The sequence below is a fragment of the Babylonia areolata genome, chromosome 18, assembly GCF_041734735.1.
Source record: "Babylonia areolata isolate BAREFJ2019XMU chromosome 18, ASM4173473v1, whole genome shotgun sequence".
NCBI lineage: Eukaryota > Metazoa > Mollusca > Gastropoda > Neogastropoda > Buccinidae > Babylonia > Babylonia areolata.
In genome coordinates this window covers 29,832,602-29,854,711 of record NC_134893.1, presented here as the reverse complement: position 1 = coordinate 29,854,711, position 22,110 = coordinate 29,832,602, and the positions used below count along the sequence as shown (strand labels likewise).

The 22,110-nt window shown below is 39.5% G+C and overlaps 1 protein-coding gene across 7 annotated transcripts in view; it reads right to left on the bottom strand.

Moving 5' to 3' along the window:
- Positions 1 to 22,110, bottom strand: part of LOC143292636 (uncharacterized) — a 49,542-nt gene that overhangs the window by 18,427 nt on the left and 9,005 nt on the right. For 6 of the 7 annotated variants that reach the window (XM_076603111.1, XM_076603112.1, XM_076603115.1 and 3 more), the window contains 11 exons: positions 21,714 to 21,809; positions 19,816 to 19,899; positions 15,446 to 15,552; positions 12,678 to 12,786; positions 11,619 to 11,696; positions 7,861 to 7,950; positions 7,341 to 7,375; positions 5,403 to 5,595; positions 3,774 to 3,956; positions 2,893 to 2,971; positions 1,186 to 1,326 (listed from right to left, as the gene is read on the bottom strand). In XM_076603111.1, coding sequence (XP_076459226.1) covers positions 1,186 to 1,326; positions 2,893 to 2,971; positions 3,774 to 3,956; positions 5,403 to 5,595; positions 7,341 to 7,375; positions 7,861 to 7,950; positions 11,619 to 11,696; positions 12,678 to 12,786; positions 15,446 to 15,552; positions 19,816 to 19,899; positions 21,714 to 21,809 — 1,195 coding nt within the window. The remainder of the gene's footprint in view (positions 1 to 1,185; positions 1,327 to 2,892; positions 2,972 to 3,773; positions 3,957 to 5,402; positions 5,596 to 7,340; positions 7,376 to 7,860; positions 7,951 to 11,618; positions 11,697 to 12,677; positions 12,787 to 15,445; positions 15,553 to 19,815; positions 19,900 to 21,713; positions 21,810 to 22,110) is intronic. The other variant, XM_076603113.1, reaches the window with a different exon arrangement.

Here is a 22,110-nt window from a genome sequence, read left to right as displayed (position 1 = left end):
TCATTATACTTACATACAAGTATGTAGTCTATTACACAATCAACTCAAAACGAGACAATAATCAAGACCAATACCCAGCATTCCATAACTGTGTCATTGTAATCAATAGCAATCCATACAAGAAAAGGCATACAACTTTTCATTTACCGAATCAGGGCATGTGGAAAAAAGGGAAAAAAAAAGACAAAAAAAAAAAAGAAAGAAAAAAAAGAATCAAGACAATAATATGGAAGGAAGTTGTACAAATTATGAAATAACACGTACAAATATTAAAATCAATCATGAAGTGGTTGACCTGGCAGACAGGCAGACAGACAGACACATACGGACAGACAGACCCCCCTTCCCCTATCCCCCTCCTGCCAATCCCTATCTACCAACCCTATCTTGCTCCTCCAAAAGTCCAATGTAAGGAGGCTTTCCTTCTTCTTTTCTTTTCTTTTTTATTTAACAGATGGTGACAACATTTATCTCAACTTGGATGGGTTGGCATATAAACATAAATGGATAAGACAGAGCATAGAGAGTGTCCCCAACCTTGATTTACTTGTCGCGTATAAAAGTATACACATAATAATCCCCAGTAGGTCACTTTCGCCCACTGGTTCATGTTATCATTTATGAGAAGAACACTGCACAAATGAGGCAGGTGAGTTTTCACATTACTGATAGTACAGTTTCATTTGAGCATTTCTCCGTTACTAATTAAATAAGTCAATCTCAACATCTGAAATTATGGTGACAATAAAACACCACTTTCATACAATTCAAAGTTTACCACATTCAGTTTTTACATAAAAAATATTCACACAGTTGAAAAAAGAATGTGCCCGTGACCAGATCATTTAATTAGAGTTAATATATTAAAAAAAACCCTGTAATAATCAATACTGTAAGTGTAAAGGCAATGCCTCACAAATGTCGCATTCTCCATGAGTATAAGTTGTATACAATAACTCATAAGGAGAGCTCTCTTGAGCTCACACCTGGACAAAATGTGCATGTGAGGCCCCACATCAAAAATGTCATTATTGTCTTCTCCACACACTGGAGTGAGGGAAAACTGGGAAGGACACAACACCTGGCAGAAACAGGGAATCCAACCCTGACCACTGGAACAGAAGACCAACACCTTACTGGAATCTGCCACAGTGCCTCCTACAAGTCCTCATCCTTCCTTCCTACCTTTGGGCTGGTTGACGAGGAAGGTGCAGTGTGTGTGGCGGTCCTCGTCCTGTCCCGACAGCCACCTGTGGCAGGGCAACAGGTACACCTGCCCCTCCCGCACGTCCTGCAGTGTCACGCTCTCCAGGAACCACGCGTAGCCTGTCAACAGCAACAATCGCCGACTGTCGGAGGGGCTTCCAAAATATCATGCACTACAAGAATCCTTCAGGACTGAGACTGAGAGCCACTATACACATTAACTATGCTGGATTGTCAGACTATCCGCACCACACTGCCTGTCAAAAATATAATGGAGTTTCAAGGTGTTCCAAATCAAATCAAATCAAATTATGGTGCTTAGAGCCTCGCCGACCACTAAGGCCATCTCAAGGCTGTTGCCATGTTAATACCTACTACAAGTCAAGGGTAAAAAAAACCAAACCAAAACAAAACAATGAAAACAAGTCACTGTTTTAAGCTTTCCACTCAAAGTTAAAAAAAACCAACCTATCCTGAATTTACCTGGTGAACAATCATAGATTGTAACTACTGAGGTATCACACAAAGCATGTCAACAATCATAGATTGTAACTACTGAGGTATCACACAAAGCATGTCAACAATCATGGATTGTAACTACTGGGGTATCACACAAAGCATGTCAACAATCATGGATTGTAACTACTGAGGTATCACACAAAGCATGTCAACAATCATGGATTGTAACTACTGGGGTATCACACAAAGCATGTCAACAATCATGGATTGTAACTACTGAGGTATCACACAAAGCATGTCAACAATCATGGATTGTAACTACTGAGGTATCACACAAAGCATGTCAACAATCATGGATTGTAACTATTGAGGCATCACACAAAGCATGTCAACAATCATGGATTGTAACTACTGAGGTATCACACAAAGCATGTCAACAATCATGGATTGTAACTATTGAGGTATCGCACAAAGCATGTCAACAATCATGGATTGTAACTACTGAGGTATCACACAAAGCATGTCAACAATCATGGATTGTAACTACTGGGGTATCACACAAAGCATGTCAACAATCATGGATTGTAACTATTGAGGTATCACACAAAGCATGTCAAAAATCAAGGATTGTCAGACTGTCCAGGCTCAATTATCATTTCCTGTTATATTGTATTTTGCTGTGTTGTGCTGCAATGCACTGTGTAACTGTCCAGTCACAACCAGTTCCCCATGAAATTTACGATGCTATCCAACGGGAGAACATTTCACCATCATCCAGCACCCACCATCACCACCCTTTTTTTTTCCTGTCTGTCAGCTCAGTGCCATCATTTCTTTCTTTTTTTTTTCTTTTTTTTTTTGTTTTGTTTCAAACATCTGTATTCAAATTTTACATTACGACAGGTGCCATCATATCTGTCACCAATCATTACTTCCTTACAGTGCATTATCTGAATAAAATGTCTTACACTGCAGTACCTTGATAAGTCTGTGCTGTAAAAAAAAAGAACTCAATACTGAAGTTTCTTCATCTATAGAAAAAACATAAAAGAAACTGAAAACGAAAGAAAAAACAAGAAAGTAAGAACGAATTTTAAAAAAAGAAAAGAAAATGAAACTAAAAAAAAAAGAAAAAAAGAAAAAAAAGAAGAAGAATGAAAGCAGTAACAAAGAAAGCAAGAAGGAAAGAAAAACAACAACAACAACAAAGAACATGACTGAACTCACTCAGTTCTGGTCTGTCATGGCCTATCCTGATCTTGTTCATCTGTCCAACATGGGGTGTGTTCAGAACAAACAGGTCCTCCTGAGAACACCAACACAGGCGTTACAGTCATGCAACATGTCAAACAATGACTTTCTTATCTCTTGTAGAGTTTTATTGAGTGTTCTTGGCATTACAAAACACGTCTTACTACAACAAATACATGGAATAAACATAGCGTATCTCTTTACTCTGTGTTTTGGGTCTTCAAAGCAGTACAAAAAATACATGTAAAGTTACAGGGCATATCTTTGCAAAGTGTTCTTGGCATGCAAAAAAAAAAAAAAAAAAAAAATCATGTAAAGTTATACTGCGTCTCTTTACAGTGCGTGTTTGACATTTAAATGAAATAAATACACACTTTTCCTCCTCCCTTCCCATCACACAAATACACTCATGATGAACTGCACACTCATCACCCCTCAGTTATAGACAAGTCAACAAAGACTTCAATTCTCATTAGAATTAACGAGGAAAGAAAAAAACGTATACCATCTACAATTTCCACGTCCAGCCCTTCCATAATTATTACCGTCGTTCTTTCACTTCTTCTTATCATTAACATTACAAGGGACATTTCCTGAGCGTGCATTCATAGAGCAAATCACCCTCTCCCCAACCTCTACTCCCCCTCCTTCTCCTGTCAACAAGCGCACACATACACGTGACACACCTGAAGGCAGCAATCAGTCAGCTCTACCCTGTCGTGCAAATGACTCAGCACTTTTGAGTTTGATGTCAGACCAAAGATAGGCGATATGGAAGTGTCAATAATTTTTTTTTTTTATCTTTAAAGGCAATAATAAAAATAAACACACACTGAAAAGCAAAGAGAACCATCCACCTTTCCTCGCTGGAATTTGACTTTGTTGTTCTGGGAGTTGGCAAGGTGAAGGGCAGGGGAGCGACCTTTGACCCCATACAAGGTCAGTTGGACAGCGGCTGTGGTGCTGGCTCCGATGCAGTTCCCGGTCTTCACTGTCAACCGGTACTCCGCGACAGGTTCCTCTGTCACCTCCTCCACCCCCTATGACATGGGATAATAACAATAATAATAATAATAGTGGTAGAAGTAGGAGTAAATTCATATGAAGCTTTCCAGCCTCTCAAACTGCTTTGCAATAACATGTCAGACACAAAGCACATCAACACACACATGCACACACACACACACAACACGTCTATCTGTGTGTACAAGACTGCACGTGCGTGTGTGCACGTCAAAGTGTGCTTGCAGATGCGTCTGCACCTGTGCATGTGTGTGTGTGTGTGTGTGTGTGTGTGTGTGTGTGTCACATGGGTGGGAGTGACTGATGTTTGTAAAACTAAAATGTTTGTGGCTGGGGTCCATGGACCTCTTGAATAAAGTGCATGATTTAACTCATTTTACCCCACAGCTACATGCTGCTACAACTCCCCTGGACCAGCACTACATGAGACAACTACACAAAAAAAAAGGTGGTTCCCTAAACGGCAAAAAATGATGGAAGAATTGTTAATTTAATTCATCAAACAAAGCTTCATTTTCATGCTTCCAGAATCCATAAACAGTTCAGTTTATAATGCCAACTGTAACAAGCAAGAATGAGCGAAATTAGAATAGTGTGGTGGTATGAGAATACTTGTACCTGGTCCACAGGGGAAGAAATCATGGTATGGGTTAACTCGTACCTGGAGTAGAATGTGTTAATATCAAAACATAGTAAATTGAAGGAGAAAAAATGTTTTTTTGAATTCACCAAAACGCCAGTATGGAAATCCACAATAATACCATACAAGCATTCACAGGAACATCTCTAAGATCATATAGATAGTATAAAAGTATATTGCCCATTGTCATACAAGGAAATAAGCAATATACTAGAAAGAGACTTTTATAGGTGCTTGAATTGAAGTCTAAAACTTCGTCAGTTGACTCTCTCAGGCTTTGGTCCGATTCGCAGACCAATTCTGAGCTTAGCTCTCAGACTATTATCAAATTCATTACGGACCAAGTATTGTTCTAATGTCAAGTGTATATGCTTTAATAACCTGACAATTGAGCATATAATTTTTCACTGTAGCTTGATGAAGCCTTTTGTACACGAAAGTGTGTCTTCACAAGTGACTGAGAACGTTGATGTTTTTGACTTTTTGCATTCATTATCAGTTGTTTCGCTTGTCAGTTTAATGACTTCTCTTTTACGAAGTCCTTTAAGTAATTTCCTGTAACTGTATTTAGAGGGTTTTTTGTTTGTTTGTTTGTTTGTTTTGTTTTTCTTTCAAATTTCACCCACATTTTTACCCTCATTTGCCCAGTTTCCCCCAACCCTCCATTCATCCACATCTCCCACCCCTTCTAACCGATAATACACAGGTGTATTCATAAATACTTTTACAAAATGTCTTCAATCACCGATATGTGTGATGGGACATTAAAAAAAAAATTCCTTCCTTCTAAGATCCAGAAGAAGCAAGGAAACATGATGCCCACCTCATCCTCTGCGTCCTCAGTGACCAGGGTTCCCTGCTGCTGTCTCAGGGCACGGACACGGTGCACTGGGGTCTGGTTGGGGGAGAGGGAAGAGGAGTCGCCTGAGGGAGAGGGGGAGGGTTCCTGCCTGCTCTTCACCGTCTTCTGTGAGGTTGGTCTGGGTGAGGACTGAGGGCGCCGTAAATACGATCGTCTGATGAACAGGTATGATCTTTTAACTGTTATATGCTGACAGCGCCTTTGATACAATTGTCTGCTGAACAGGTATCATTGTTTAGCTGTTACATGCTGATAGCACCTTAAATACAATCATCTGGTGAACAGGTATCATCATTTAACTGTTACATGCTGACAGCGCCTTAGATACGATCATCTGGTGAACAGGTATCATCATTTAACTGTTACATGCTGACAGCGCCTTAGATACGATCATCTGGTGAACAGGTATCATCATTTAACTGTTACATGCTGACAGCGCCTTAGATACGATCGTCTGGTGAACAGGGATCATCATTTAACTGTTACATGCTGACAGCGCCTTAGATACAATCGTCTGGTGAACAGGGATCATCATTTAACTGTTACATGCTGACAGCGCCTTAGACACAATCGTCTGGTGAACAGGTATCGTCATTTAACTGTTACATGCTGACAGCGCCTTAGATACGATCATCTGGTGAACAGGGATCATTGGTTAAATGTTATATGAAGAGGGCGCCTAAAGTATGAGTGTCTGATTAAAAGACAGTCCAATTCACAATCCTGGTTAAACAGGTATTATGACAGAAAAGGAGTTGTTAGAATTTGTTTTTCTTTATTATTATTATTGATTTTAATTTGACTAAATTTAACTATCTTGAAAAGAACATTTTGATGTTATCCTAACCTATGTGAGAAAAAAGAAAACAAAAAAAGCAATGTCCAATGAATTAAACTAAACTGGGCATCAAATACCTTCAGATATAAAAAGGAACATTTTCATGCACAATGACACATAATCATTGCACACACTAATCATATACATACATACACTCACCTGCACCAAAAAACCAGTCCATATGTACACATCTATATCACAAATCTTCACACACACACACACACACACACACACACGCACAAACACACATGTGCATGCATACCTTGATACACAAAGACACGAGCATGCATGCAGACAGACACGCACACACGCAGTCACAGATACACAGACACACAGTCACAGACACACACGCAGTCACACCTTCCTCCCTCCCCTCTACCTTACTCCTGCTCCCCCCCCCTTCCCTCTCTCTCACCCTCCACTTTTTTTTTAATCTGATCTAATATCACTTGGACTGTGATGACATAAATCTGAAGACTACTAATAGGTATGTGTGCATGCTCATGCACACAGAAGTGTGGAGTGATGGCCTAGAGGTAACGCATCCGCCTAGGAAGCGAGAGAATCTGAGCGTGCCAGTTTGAATCACGGCTCAGTCGGTGGTATTTTCTCCCCCTCTACTAGACCCTGAGTGGTGGTCTGGATGCTAGTCATTCGGATGAGATGAAAAACCGAGGTCCCGTGTGCAGCATGCACTTAGCGCATATAAAAGAACCCACAGCAACAAAACGGTTGTCCCTGGCAAAATTTTGTAAAAAAATCCACTTCGATAGGTAAAACAAATAAAACTGCACACAGCAAAAAATACAAAAAAAAAAAGGGTTGCGCTCTCAGTGTAGCGACATGCTCTCTCTGGCGAGAGCAGCTTGAATTTCACACAGAGAAATCTGTTGTGACAAAAAAGAGAAATACAATACAATACATCATATACACTGAGCATATCCAAATTTGTTTTCAGATGATAACAAGATTGAAAGGAAAGCAAGAGAAGCGAAGTGTCACACCTACAGTGGTCAGGACTGCAGGGCATGAAAGGATACAATGCTCCTTTGACAACTCACCTCGGGACTTTATCCACTCGACTGTCATCGTGTGCCTGAAAATCATAAGATGCTGCTAATTTCGGTCATACTGCAGTCATTACAATCTACATGTACATGTCCTACAACTGTCTTTTTCTGTTCTCGGTGTTTACTTTTCCATCAAAAAATGCTACCTATCCTTTATGGTGAAATGAGTTTCAGCATCCATCTGGCTGGTAACAACTTGAACAATCTCTAAAGTCAGTGTTAGAATCTGTGTCGAAACATTCAAAGCAATGATCGTTTTACTTGCCCTTCATGTTTGTTTAAAAAAAAAACAACTGATAAAACTGTTCATCTTTTTATCTCCCTGACATTAATTTTAGCTTAAATTGAAGCAATGCATAACTGTAACACATCTGTGTTCAAGTATCTTTTTTTATTATAAAATGAACACACACACACACACACACACACACACACACAGTCAAAGCTGGAAAGAAAGGAAAAAAAAAGGTCATCATTTCATGTAATGCTTGTCAACAAAAACGACCCTAACCTTGACCTTTTCTGAAGGCACCTGATGACCGTTGGTATCCCATGAGAACTTGGCAGTCACTGGACGTGGCTTGCCGTCTGATCGGGGTCTCTAACCAAAGAAAACAGAACATGATTATCTTCTTCTCTTATTCTTCGTTCATGGGCTTCAACTCCCACGTTCTCTCGTATATACATGAGTGGGCTTTTACGTGCAAGACCGTTTTTACCCCGCCATGTAAGCAGCCATACTCTGCTTTCAGGGGTAGAACATGATTATAAATCTGCATATATATATTTGTATGTGTGTGTGCGTGGAGGGGGGGTGGGATACAGGCATATGTGTGTGTGCTTGTTTCAGTAAGTGTGTGTGTGTGTGTGTGTGTGTGTGTGTGTGTGTGTGTGTGTGTGCCGTGGAAGCTGTGATACGTAGCCTAGGAATGAGTGTATGGAGGAGGTAGAGGGGGGAGGAGGGGGTGGGAGTGGGGGACCTGCAGGGTAATTTGGGAGATGGTGTGTGTGTGTGTGTGTGTGTGTGTGTGTTGGGGCTCCAGTATGTTTTATGTGTATTTGTTTGTGCTTTCATATCTGTGAAACTGCATGTTTGTTGCATATCTGTTTTGCATGTGTGTGTATGTGTGAATGTATGTCTGCATGTTATACATTCATTTGCTTATTCATCATCATTATTGTCTTTTTATTTATTATTATTATTATTATTGGGTTACGCTGCTGCTTGGCAGATGTTGTGTAGCGTATATGGATTTGTCCGAATGCAGAGATGCCTCCTTGACCTACTGATATTGATACTATAAATCTGCTCATTTATAACAGACAGTTGAAAAGGACCCAGTTTTATCCCTTGATCAAATCTCATCTTGACACAGACCATAATATACCCACCTGATAAATGTGTTTGAACAAAAGCGCTCTGATCCACAGATCAAGCAGAAATAATACAGGTCTTTGAGCAGTAGGCAGTGTACACAAATTCTCTCTGAAAAGTTCCAGAGATAATCTAAACAAATTTCAGAATAAATAAACACGCACATGCATGCATGCACACACACACACACACACACACACACACATATATATATATTTTTTTTTTTTCAAGGGCTAAAGGTCCTGTAGCCTTTTACACCCATAGTGCAGTAAATTCATAATGTCTAGAGCTCAGCATAGGAATGCATAAGAATTATCCTCTTTAAAAGTCTTCCCACGACAGCAGTCCTCAAAGAGTTAACTGCCAAAATTTTCTCTGGAGAAGCACCACAAAATCTACATGTCTCATTTTGCCATAAAAGATAAAAGATATAAATGAAAGTGTTCAAAACAGAATTTAAAAAAACCCATCAAATGACAGAGAATGTCATGTTCAATAAGATGGAAAAAGGAATTTTCTGAGTGAAAGAAAGAAGTCGGTATTTAAGTGTTGCAACATAACTTTAACTATAATCATGAATAAACAATCTATAAAAGGCATAGTAATGTGAAACTAAAAGCCGACCTGTGCATCACGAGCCTGTTATGAAAACAGAGCACCATTTTAAAAAATTTTTATCGTAAACATTCATTTGGTTGAGTGCAAGGCAACACTGGTGTGCAAAAATGTGCAAGAAAAAAAAATCACATAAAAACACCATTCAATAAGCAGCTACTTGTGAATTACCAGCATGTCAATGAGCAATCAATGCAAACTATCAGATGAGGCTACAGTAAAGTTAGAAGGAAATCTGACTTTGTTTTTAACCCTTTGGAGGACATAAGTTAAAACACATGCATATCATCACAACAGAAATCTATGTATGGCTGTCACTGAAATAAATTGTCAAAAAAACCCACAAAAAAGCCCCCCCAAAAAACAAAAAAACAAACAAACACAATAATCCATTTTCAAACTCAAATTGTATGATAAACGTTTTACATAACTGTACCTAATTGGATCAAATTACTGTAGTTTAAGATATTTTTTTTCACATCCTGAAAGTAATCTGGGGGGAAAATCCATATAGAACCAAAATATACATTTCTGGAATAAATATCACAATACAAGTATTTGAATGTTTTCCATGATGAAATAGAATTAATCATCTGGCGAATCTCCATTTGCTGTTTTGTCACAATTTCTACAAAAATGTTCTTTTTTAGACAATAAAATCATTGTCAAACTTCAATCACAAGTTTGTGACTGCTGCATCAGAACTTAGTCAACGGATATAATGCACACATCAGGCAGCTGATCAATATATATTTCTCTCTTTAGAAATCATTTAACATTTTCTGTGAAACAAATTTTTTTGTTATCATTACTAGATTCTAAATTTTCATGCCATAAGCATATGTTTACAGTTATGCTGAAGGGCATACAGACACACACACACACAATGTTAGGACAACAAACAAAACACACCAGTATAACAAACCAGCATTCTCCGAGTACTGCTGTTTGATTCTGTGCGTGCACCTTGCACTGCAAGCCTCAAAAGGACATAAGTGCATCTTGCACCGTGAATCTCAAAATGACATGTGACACACACTGCCAGTGCAGCCCTGAACGCTGACAGCGCCTGACAACGTGCAGTACCTTCACAGAGGAAAGCAGTTCACCATGACAGCAGGCAGGGTCGGGCCTGTGCGCCAGTTCCCAATGTGTCTGCACCGCAACCCACCCACAGGGAAAACACACAACACGATGGAAGACACGCCACCGTCATGTCACCGCCACAGACCTAGATGTCACTGCCACTGTCGTGTCAACACTTAAAGTTATGTCAACACAACCATCAAGTCAACACTAACAGTCATTTCACAATGGTCATGTCACTGCCACAGTCATATCAACATCACAGTCATATCAACACAATAGTCATATCAACACCAGTCATAGCAACACATACAATAATGTCAACACATACAACCATGTCAACACATACAACCATGTCATGTCAACACCAGTCATATCAACACATACAACCATGTCAACACATACAACCATGTCAACACATACAACCATGTCATGTCAACACCACAGTCATGTCAACACATACAAACCATGTCAACACATACAAACCATGTCAACACATACAATTATGTCAACACCAGTCATGTCAACACATACAACTATGTCAACACATACAGTTATGTTAACATATACAATCATGTCAACACCAGTCATGTCAACACATACAATTATGTCAACACATACAATTATGTCAACACCACAGTCACGTCACCATCACCTTCATGTCAACACATACAGCTGTTACGCTTTGTTACAATGTGAAAAATGATCTTTTCAACATGACCCACTGATGTTGACAACAGTTGCCTACAGCATTGAGCTGTTTGGTTGACAACAGTTGCCTGTGTCAACAAAGTTAATGGATTAAAGGAAACTGATCAAAATATAAGCACAAAAAAAAAAATCAAGAGCCACGGATCTGCAATCCGCTCAAAACTGGGATCTAAACAGAGCAAAAAAAGGGCGAACGCAGGTTCTAAAAAGCAGCAACTGAGCAGCAAAATAGTGATGAGTGAGCAAACTGAGCAGCAAAATAGAGGCGAGTCACCCAACTGAGCAGCACTGTAGACAAGTGAGCAAACTGAGTGACAAGAGTGAGATAATGAGCCAACTGAGCAACAAACAAGAGATGTGTGAGCCAACTCAGCAAAGAGATGACAGGAGTCCACTGAGCAGCAACAACAACAACAAAAAACCCAGCTGAGCGAGTCAGTGCTGATCTGTGGCAGCCGTCCTGCAGACCTGTTGCCTCTCACCTCCAGTGGCCCGAGGGGATAGCGCTGGAGACAGGTCTTCCCTCTCTGTCGCCCCCTGTGATGGCTGTTGGCTGAACCCTAGTGGGGGGTTGACATATATGCACATTCACTGCCTTCACTTCTACATGGCCATATAATAAACCACAAGAAAGATGTATTATTGAGAGCAGTCATGCGGTAGTGGGTCTTTCCTTTGGGGTCCATGAGACCTTTCAAGTCACCTTTAAAACAACCAGGACGTCTTATGCTCTACAGGTCTGTGAGACTTTCTGACACCCCTTAAAAAATAACCAAGAACTTTCTAGCTGTACTGTCTGTGAGACCCTTCAACACCTGTTAAAAAGTAACCAAGAACCAAGAGTGTGAGCTCTACATTCAGTGAGAACTTCCAACATCTGTTAATACGCTCTATGGTAAGTGAGAATTTCCATCACGCTCTATGGTAAGTGAGAATTTCCATCATGCTCTATGGTAAGTGAGAATTTCCACCACCCCTTAAAACAACCAAGAACTCTTATGTTCTTTGACACTAATAAACAACATAGGTTATGGTCAGGACTTCATTGCATTTTCTTCTTTTACTTTTATGCCACATGGCAGTTTCTCTTATCTTCAAAACGCTTTCTTCTCTGAACTGTTTGCAAATCATCTATTCCATTACTTAATCCTTGACTGCTGAACCTTTTTAAAAATTGAGATCAATTCATCATGAGCTTTGGTGCAGTTACTACTTTTTGTGATCCATTTTCTTCTGAATTCACTTCTTTTTCAAACTGACAGCAACAACAACAACAACAAAAGAAAGAAAACAAAAAGGAGAAACACACCCACATCCATGCACACAAAAGGAAAATATAAGCCGAACTAACAGAAATAATACATAGGCCTATATACATACATCTCTCTCTCTCTCTCTCTATATATATATATTGAATAATAAATTCAGGCCCTGATGTCTTTTGTTTTCTGTAAGGAAGGGGAAGAAGTGATGAACACATACGAAGAGCCATAGCAGGCTAGAAGAGACAAGACAACAGTCGCAGAAGTGGAGAAATTCACCGTATTAGCCAGAATTCTGGAGGCATTGTGGACGAGTCGGTCTGCTTCCTCCGGGGGAACATCTGGGGGTGGAACCTGACCACCCTCCACCCACCCAGCCTTCACCGCCCTGCCAGACACAAGTGCCAGAGTCAGGCTCAAACTGCAGTGTGAAGTGGTTAGAGCCATGTATTGATGACTGGGAGGACACAGGTTTGATCCCCATCAGAGGTTTTGTTAGTTTTTTGTTTTTTTTCTCAGCCCGTTGCCAGCTCCTACCCACAGCTGAGCATGCTATGGGCTCAAATGGTAATTTCTACGTAATAATGATAATAATGATGATGATAGAAATAATAATAATGATAATAACAATACCATTTATTTTCAGTCTAATGTCATCATCTTAGATGAAAAGACTATAAATAAATAAATGAACAGCTCAGATGGTAAGACTGTGTCCACACAGTTGTGGATCATCCACTTCATGGATGTATTTTTGGATGTGTTGCTCCAAAACTACAGGCGTAGTTTACCAGAACAACAGATGTCTGTGTTTCTCAGACTGGTTGGTGCCTGGATTGTTGTTTTGAGAGTAGAACCTTGTGAAGTAGCCCCAAACATAAATGGACCCCAATAGCAGCATCTGTATCATCCCCATCTTCAATATCAAAACATAAAAAAACAAATGATCCAAAATGTGGATTAGGAAAAATCCACAGTCATACTTGCGGCAGGGTATTGCATGGAAATATTTGGAAAAAAAAAAAGAAGAAAAAGAAGAAGAAGAATGGTCCCATTGCCTTTTACGGCTGAAGAGGTAACGAATTAATATTCGCTGTGTCCATGGCTTGGCACAGAGGGTGGGGCTAAATCCTCTTCTTCACAATGCTTTCAATATTCCCAAGCACTCAATCACACCTAGACTGAGTGAGGAGAACTGGAGCAAAGGGCCTTTCAAAAGGACACAACTGGCTGCAATGAGGCCTCAAACTCTGATCACTGGATCACAAGTCCCGACTGATTCAGTCATGGTGCCTAATGTTACCAGCACAGAACAAATATTTCAGATCAGAGTAATCAAGTAAGGTTAATTTTCAATCTGATTCACTCACAAAACTGTTCCAGTGTCTGTTGGAAAAATTCATGGGAATTATTCCACCAGGAACAAAACAAACCGTGTTTCAATACAGATTCTGTCAAGTTTTTGTAGTGAAATATTTCGGCGACTGAAAAAAGCTATTCAATTTCCAATCCGTGTGTGCTGAATGAGAACTTAGTTGCGATTGGCTGAAATTTTAAAACTTAAAACTTTCATTAGCTAAGACAATCAAGCTTTGTTCTTTGGCAAATGTCAGTCTTATTAATAATATTATTATTATTATGAGCATTTACATCTTATCTTGAAAATAAACCCTAGGCATTTACAAATAGAAGACATATGTAAATATCAAAAAGGAAAAACTGAATACAAGATACCAATCATTGAAAACTATTCATCCACCCCACCCTCATCCCCACCCCCCACAATACACACAAGCACAAGCGCACGCGCAGACACAAGTCATAGCACACAACTGTAAATAGTACTCAATCAAAAATACCACCAACAAATTCTGAAACTATCAAAACTCACTCACTCACAAATAGTCATTTTAGTTCATACTGGAAAGGGATGAACTGTTGAAAATTGTTCAGGAGGGGAAAAGGTGGGTCTTCAGACTGGATTTGAAATATTGCAGCGAAAATGAGTGATGAAGAGGCTGAGGAAGTTGATTACAAAGAAAGGGGGCTTGGTATGAAAAACTGCGTTGGCCATACGTTTTGGTTTGAGCAGGGGGGATCCTAAACATACAGGTGTCAGAAGAAGAGTGGAGTTGGCATGAGAGTATGTAAGGGTGAATGAGATCAGAAAGATACTGTGGACCAGAAGCCTCAATGGACTTGAAACAAAGAGAGACAACTTTGTAAATAATTCTTTCTTGTACTGGGAGCCAGTGTAAAGTATGAAGGAGAGGAGAGATGTGAATGAAAGACAAGACGAGCAGCATAGTTCTGGACTTTCTGAAGCCTAGCAATGAAATAGCTGGGTGAACAAACAAGTAGGGAATTACAATAATCCATGCGGGACAGCACAAAGACACAGAGGTGAGTTTTGAGTTGCAACTTCAGTCAGATGACGAATGGATGCAATTCTGCGAATTTCAAAGTAACACAGTTTGCATATATTTGCAAAAGACTGGAAAGAGACTGGTTGAGTATGGCACCAAGATTGCGGATGGAAGAGGAAAGAGGAATGTTGGTGCCACTTGAGGAGATTGAGGAAGGAAGAGAGATTGAGTGGCAAAGTCTTTGTGGGGTGATAATCATGATTTCAGTTTTATCCTCATTTAATCTAAGCTTGTTTTCAGTCATCCATGTCTTCAGATTGGAGATGCAGGCCTGAGTAGAGTCAATTAAGAAAGGAAGGAGAGATGGAGGTCCAGACAAATACATCTGGTTGTCATCAGAAAAGCTATGGTAGGACAATGAATGATGATTCACAATGGTGAAAATTGGTTGTGTATGGAGAAGAAACAGAATGGACCCAAGCACAGAGCCTTGTGGCACACCAAACTGTACGTCGGAAAAGGAGTCTTCAATCCGATCTGGAGGAGAAGGGATGGGATGTGGGAGGGGGGGGGGGGATTTTTTTTCATCTGACTGTAGCATTTTCTGCATAAGCGTAACAGCATAGCAAATTGTACTTGACTGGATCAAACATTGCACTTAGCAGGTCTGCATATACATACTTTGTTTTCCTGGTCTGGGCAAGCAATGCTCTAAAGTCTGAGGGAACTGGCTGATGTCTCGGCCCCCCAAAGGTATAAGTGTAATACCATTCTGGGACTTGGCCTTTCTGAAAAAAAAGACAGCAAAAAACAAACATACACAAATCAAAGAAACAAAACTCAACAAAACAACGATCAACAAATGAAGACATAAATGATACTCATACAAAAAAGAATAATTAAATAAACTTAATGAAACAATGAAACAGCAACAAAAATGAATATTTTAATTCAGTAATATAAAATCAATAATAAAATAAATCAGTAAATATATAAACAAATATAAATAATCAAACAAACAGTGCAAATTTATTCATGCTTTCAGATACACACAAGCTTGAGCTTGAGCTTTGTGTGCATATGTGCATGCACATGTGTATGAGAAAGAGAGAGAGGGGAGTAGGGAAGCAGAAAGACAGAGCACAGAGGGAGGGGGAGAGGGAAGGAAAGAGAGAGAGAGACAGACAGACAGACAGAAAGACAGAGAAAAAGAGAACTTCTTCTTCTTCTTCTTCTGCGTTCACTCGTATGCACACGAGTGGGCTTTCACGTGTATGACCGTTTTTACCCCGCCATGTAGGCAGCCATACTCCGTTTTCGGGGGTGTGCATGCTGGGTATGTTCTTGTTTCCATAGCCCACCGAACGCTGACATGGATTACAGGATCTTTAACGTGCGTATTTGATCTTCTGCTTGCATATACACACGAAGGGGGTTCAGGCACTAGCAGGTCTGCACATATGTTGACCTGGGAGATCGTAAAAATCTCCACCCTTTACCCACCAGGCGCCGTCACTGTGATTCGAACCCGGGACCCTCAGATTGACAGTCCAACGCTTTAACCACTCGGCTATTGCGCCCGTCAAAGAGAACTTCAAAAGACATATAGAAAACTGTCATGCCTCCACATCAGACTCTGTAAAGAAGGAGAAAAAATACAACCACTTTAAAACAATACCTGGAAATAAAGTACAGAGAGAACGAGACAGCGGTTAGGCCATTGCCATCATGATAGAATACAACTGAACAGTCATTAAACACACTGCCAATTCAACATAAATGAGCAGTCTGACATCAATAAACAGCAATAGACTGAAACTCTAATACATTGTACAATGAAACTGATTAGTAATTTTATTTCTATCTGTATGTTTGTGTTTTGATGCCAAGAGTATAGAATTCACCAAAAAAAGACCTGGATATTCATAATATTTTCATGATATACATTTAGCTCTTAAATCATTTAAAAGACAGCTTAAAATAAAATGTACCTCAATTTCTTTCATATTACTACACAATGGACAAACCATAGCCTCTTCAGTGTGGTACCTGTCTCAGTAATGGTGCATAGCAATTTTAGAGACTCCCAGTCTGAACCTTGTAATAAATTTTAGGTGCTTATCTAGAGTCAACATTGAATACATCATATCATCAAGCACACAGCAAAATGAGAGAGAGGAAATGAGAGAGAGAGAGACAGACAGACAGACAGAGACAGAGAGAGCTGAGAGAGAGAGAGAGAGAGACAGACAGAGACAATGACACCAAAATGTTTTATTGTCCATTCAGCCTTAAGGCCCTTTAGACAAGGGGGGAGTGGAGAAAGAGAGAGAGAGAGAGAGACAGAAAGAGAGAGAGAGAGAGAGAACACTGAACACTGAAAGGTTTAATGTAATTAGCTATACAGCTCCAGTGACAGAAGGGTGCAAATCAGAACAACAATGATGAAAATAACAAAACAAAATAAATCAGAAAAGAAACATATTGCATACTGGAAGTCAAATAAACTAACGCTCGACCATCCATTTTCGAATTTCATGAAAACAAAAGCATTTTTTTCTATCAAAGCTATTAAGCTATTGATATGAATTACTCTTCTTTCGAATATTATAGGCTTCAGCAATGTACCTTCCCAGTGATCTTGCTGTATCGTCATCGTAATCCATTTTCAACACACTAATGATATCTTTACTCCTTGCAGCACTTGTTTTGAAAACAACACATTTTTCACAAATAGTATCATAAGATTTGCAGTTAAATGAAAAATACATTTCATCTTCTCTTTGCAAGCCCACACACATTAGACAAGGGGAAAGTGTGGAAGGTTCAGTGTAAAACCCCCTTAGATGTGCATTCAAACCAAGCGTTCCGAGTCCAAATCTGGCAATGCTTATTCTATGCCATTTATTTGATACTGTTCTGATATACTTCTCTGGATCGAGCATACTTTTAAAACTAAAAAAACAATGATAATTTTTTAGAACTTTCTATTTTAGAATGCCAATTGTGTTTATAAGAGGCAGTTAATTTGTCTTTGAACTCTAAAATAAAGCTTTCTTCATATCCCACTCCCTGACACATCACACAATCCCAAATCCATGCATAGTTAAAATCTTCTTCACATGGTATGCCCAATTTTCTTTCCCTTTCTCCTGCTCAATAAATAACATTTCATGCGCCTGCTTACAAATTCTTGATACAGGCAGCCTAGATAATTTCAACCAATACTTTATACATTTAACACATGATCTGATACATAAAGGGTGTCTACCAGTTTCTCCATATATTACTGTATTTGAAGCATGCATGGGAACTTGAAGAAAGTGTTTGATGGCAAATGTATGTTTGTTTGTTTGTTTGTTTTTTTGTTGTTGTTTTTTTTTTGCTAAATCTCTGTTTTCACAGAGTCCCCAAATTTCAGCACCATAAGCAAGGGTTGGCTCAATTTGTGCATCAAATAAGTTTCCAGAATATATGTGAATCAACTGAATTCAGTTTGCGCAAAGATTTTAGAATTTCCATGAGAGAGAGAGAGAGAGAGAGAGAGAGAGCAAACACACTTTAAAAGATAAACTACCACAGGGTAAACAGATCCCACACATACGAGGGAGAAAAAGATAAACGATCACACAGGTCGACAAATTGCTATGTACTATGACCAGTAAACCAAGAGTCAGATACACAGACAAATAACAAAAATTCTTCTAAAAGTAGAGCTGGAAATAAAGAAATCTGAAAACAAAAGGAGATAAGATTGATACATAAGCTGCAGATCAGAGACAGATCATGACATAAATACAGAAGCAGTTTCTACAAATGTGTACCATTGAGAACAAGCCATACAGGAACAGGAGAGAGGGGGGGGGGGGAGAGAGAGAGAGAGAGAGTGTGTGTGTGTGTCTGTCTGTGTCTGTGTGTCTTTGGGTTCCAAATGGCTCCTGCTTTATCAATTTTATGTGTGAATTTTGGAACACATGACAAAAATCTATATAGTTTAATTTTATGCTTCTCATTTGCTTCTCATATATAAGTGGAGTGTTGGACCTGAGGTAACGCGCACCCCTAGGAAGCGAGAGAATCTGAGTGCACTGGTTCAAATCACACTGGCGGTCGCCAATATTTTCTCCCCCTCCACAAGACCCTGAGTGGTGGTCTGGACGCTAGCCATTCAGATAAGATGATAAACTGATGTCCCATGTATAGCAAGCATTCAGCGCACATAAAAGAACCCATGGCAACAAAGGGTTGTCCCTGGCAAAATTCTGTAGAAAAATCTGCTTCATAAGAAAAACATATAAAATTGCAGGCAGAAAACAAAAATGGTGGCGCTGTCAGTGTAGTGACTCGCTCTCCCTGGGGAGAGCCCAAATTTCACACAGAGAAATCTGTCATGACAAAAAAGAGCAATACAATACAAATACAAATATAGCAAAGTCATTGCTATTCAAGTATTTACTTGGATGTGCGGTTAAACCTCCTCATTTCAAACAACAGTTTTCTAATGGATGTCTACAGTACATGAATTCGAAAGAATGAGGACAGAATGAGTATAATTCAATGACATGATATAGAGACACTCAAAGAAAAGATATGTTGTGTTTTTTTTCATGACCTATACCTGGGTCCACGACCAAGATGCTGGGATTCTTACTGAAAGGCAAGGAAGACAGGTGTTTTTATTTTTCATATGATTATGAACATTAATATGATCCAGTTCATTTGTGTGTGTGTGTGTGTGTGTGTGTGTGTGTGCGTGTGTTTGTGCGTGTGTGGGTCTCATATTAACACTTCAAGTGAAAAGACATTAAAATAAAGTACAAACAAATCACACACACACACACACACATCCATTGGACAAGTCATTACCATTTCCTAAACACATCCACACTCCACACTTTCATGGCCACAATCACACCAATAATGATTATGTTGACAGCAATTGATGATAATAATAATAACAATAATAATAGTAATATACAATACAATACATACACATACATACAGACAGACAAATATACAAATACACATGGAAAGAAGACAAACAGACTCACCCCAAACTGGTATTTTTTCATGGTGTTTTTCAGTGACTTTTTGATCTGACGTTCACGGGGATTATGCTCCCTCTCTGAATCTGCCTGTAAAAAAAAAAATTCAGATGATAGCAAGTCATCAGTTCAATATATCTGATTGAAATATCTCTATTATCTAATCCCCAAATGTCAGAAAGATGTAAAATACAGAACAAATTTGACATGCACAAAAAAATTAGTGTCAAACTCACACATTATTGAAGCAGGTGCTTGCATGTGTACACTTGCAGGTCGTAACAATGCTATGCAAGTATACCCCACTATCTCCAATGCATTGAACACACTGAATAGCTTCTGTTTGTCTTGAATAATTTCCCTCTGGGTGTGTGTTTGTGTTTGTGTGTTTGTGTGTGTGTGTGTGTGTGTGTCTGTGTGTGTGTGTGTGTGTGTGTGTGTGTGAGAGAGAGAGAGAGAGAGAGAGAGAATGTGTGCATGTGTGTGTGTTTGTGTTTGTGTGCATGTGCGGTGTGTGTGTGTGTGTGTGTGTGTGTGTGTGTGTGTGTGTGTGTGTGTGTGTGTGTGTGTGTGTGTGTGTGTGTGTGTGTGTGTGAGAGAGAGAGAGAGAGAGAATCTGTGTATGTGTGTGTGTCTGTGTGCATGAGCGGTGTGTGTGTGTGTGTGTGTGTGTGTGTGTGTGTGTGTGTGTGTGTGTGTGTGTGTGTGTTTAAGTGTGGTGTCTGTGCACTTCAATGTGTGTTTAACAAATGTCTATAGCCTCAATCATATTTCACTTCGTCTTTGGTGGCCAGCATGCTATCTCCTCAGTGCTCTTGGCATGGGTAGCAGCTCTTTGAATAAACCCCCATTCAACCAGAAAGCATTATGTGAGGGACAAGACATGAAGATAAACTCTTTATCAATGAGGGTAATAGAAAAGCAATGTACACACTTTTTTCATCCAGAGAGAGAGAGGGAGAGAGATTGAGATCAAGAAAGAGAGAGAGAGAGAGAGAGAGAGAGAGAGAGAGAGAGAGAGAGAGAGAGAGAGAGAGAGAGAGAGAGAAATGGAATGGTTGATTCACAATTAGGCCTCAGTCCCAAGTGAAGGGATTCACAAGAACAAGAAAAAGAGAAAGTGAGAGAGAGAGTGAGAGAGACAGACAGACAGACAGCTAAATAACTGCACAGCATTATACATTTTTCCATAATCTCTTCAATATATATATATATATATATATATATATATATATATATATATATATATATATATATCAAAAAAGTCATTCACAATTAATAGTGTTTTATATTAAATTTTGGAACCATTGGGTAAAAGTCAACAGGCATGTGTGTGTGTCACTGTCTGTGCTTGAACTCTAAATGTATGGGAATGCATACAATAATCAACATGTAAGTGCATGTAAGAAAGAGAGACAAAATGTATACACTTGTGTGGAAAAATCCCATAACGTTCACACACTTTATCAGACAATATGCATACAACTGCGATGGTAAACAGACACACACACACACAGCGCACGCGCACACACACACACACACTCGTACGCGTACACAGTAATCCCCCCCCCTCCCCCTCCTCCCACTCGATTTTTTTCCTTCCCTCGTCTAATATCACTTACAGTGAAAAGACGTTAAACTAAAGAACGAACGAACACACACACACACACACACACAGCACACACACACACACACACACACACAAACTCACATCCATACACACAGACACAGACACACAAACAAGAACACAACCTCACACAGAGACATCTGTCCTGACTAAAAGGTAATACCATACCGTACCATACCATACCATATCATACAGTATCATATCATACCATACCATACCATACCATACATTACCATACAATACAATACCATACCATACAATACAATACAATACTTACAGGTCCCAGTTTCGTCAGCTCAACTCGAACCTCCGGCTGACTGAAGTAATGTTTCAGTGCACGGTCATGCAGCCCCTCATACTGCAGTGCTGGCCTCTGTTGATCAGTCATCACCAATGTCATCATATTGATCATCACCAATGTCATCGTATTGATCATCACCAATGTCCTCATATTGATCATCACCAATGTCATCATACTGATCATCACCAATGTCCTCATATTGATCATCACCAATGTCATCACACTGATCATCACCAATGTCATCACACTGATCGTCACCAATGTCATCGTATTGATCATCACCAATGTCATCACACTGATCATCACCAATGTCATCACACTGATCATCACCAATGTCATCATACTGATCATCACCAATGTCATCACACTGATC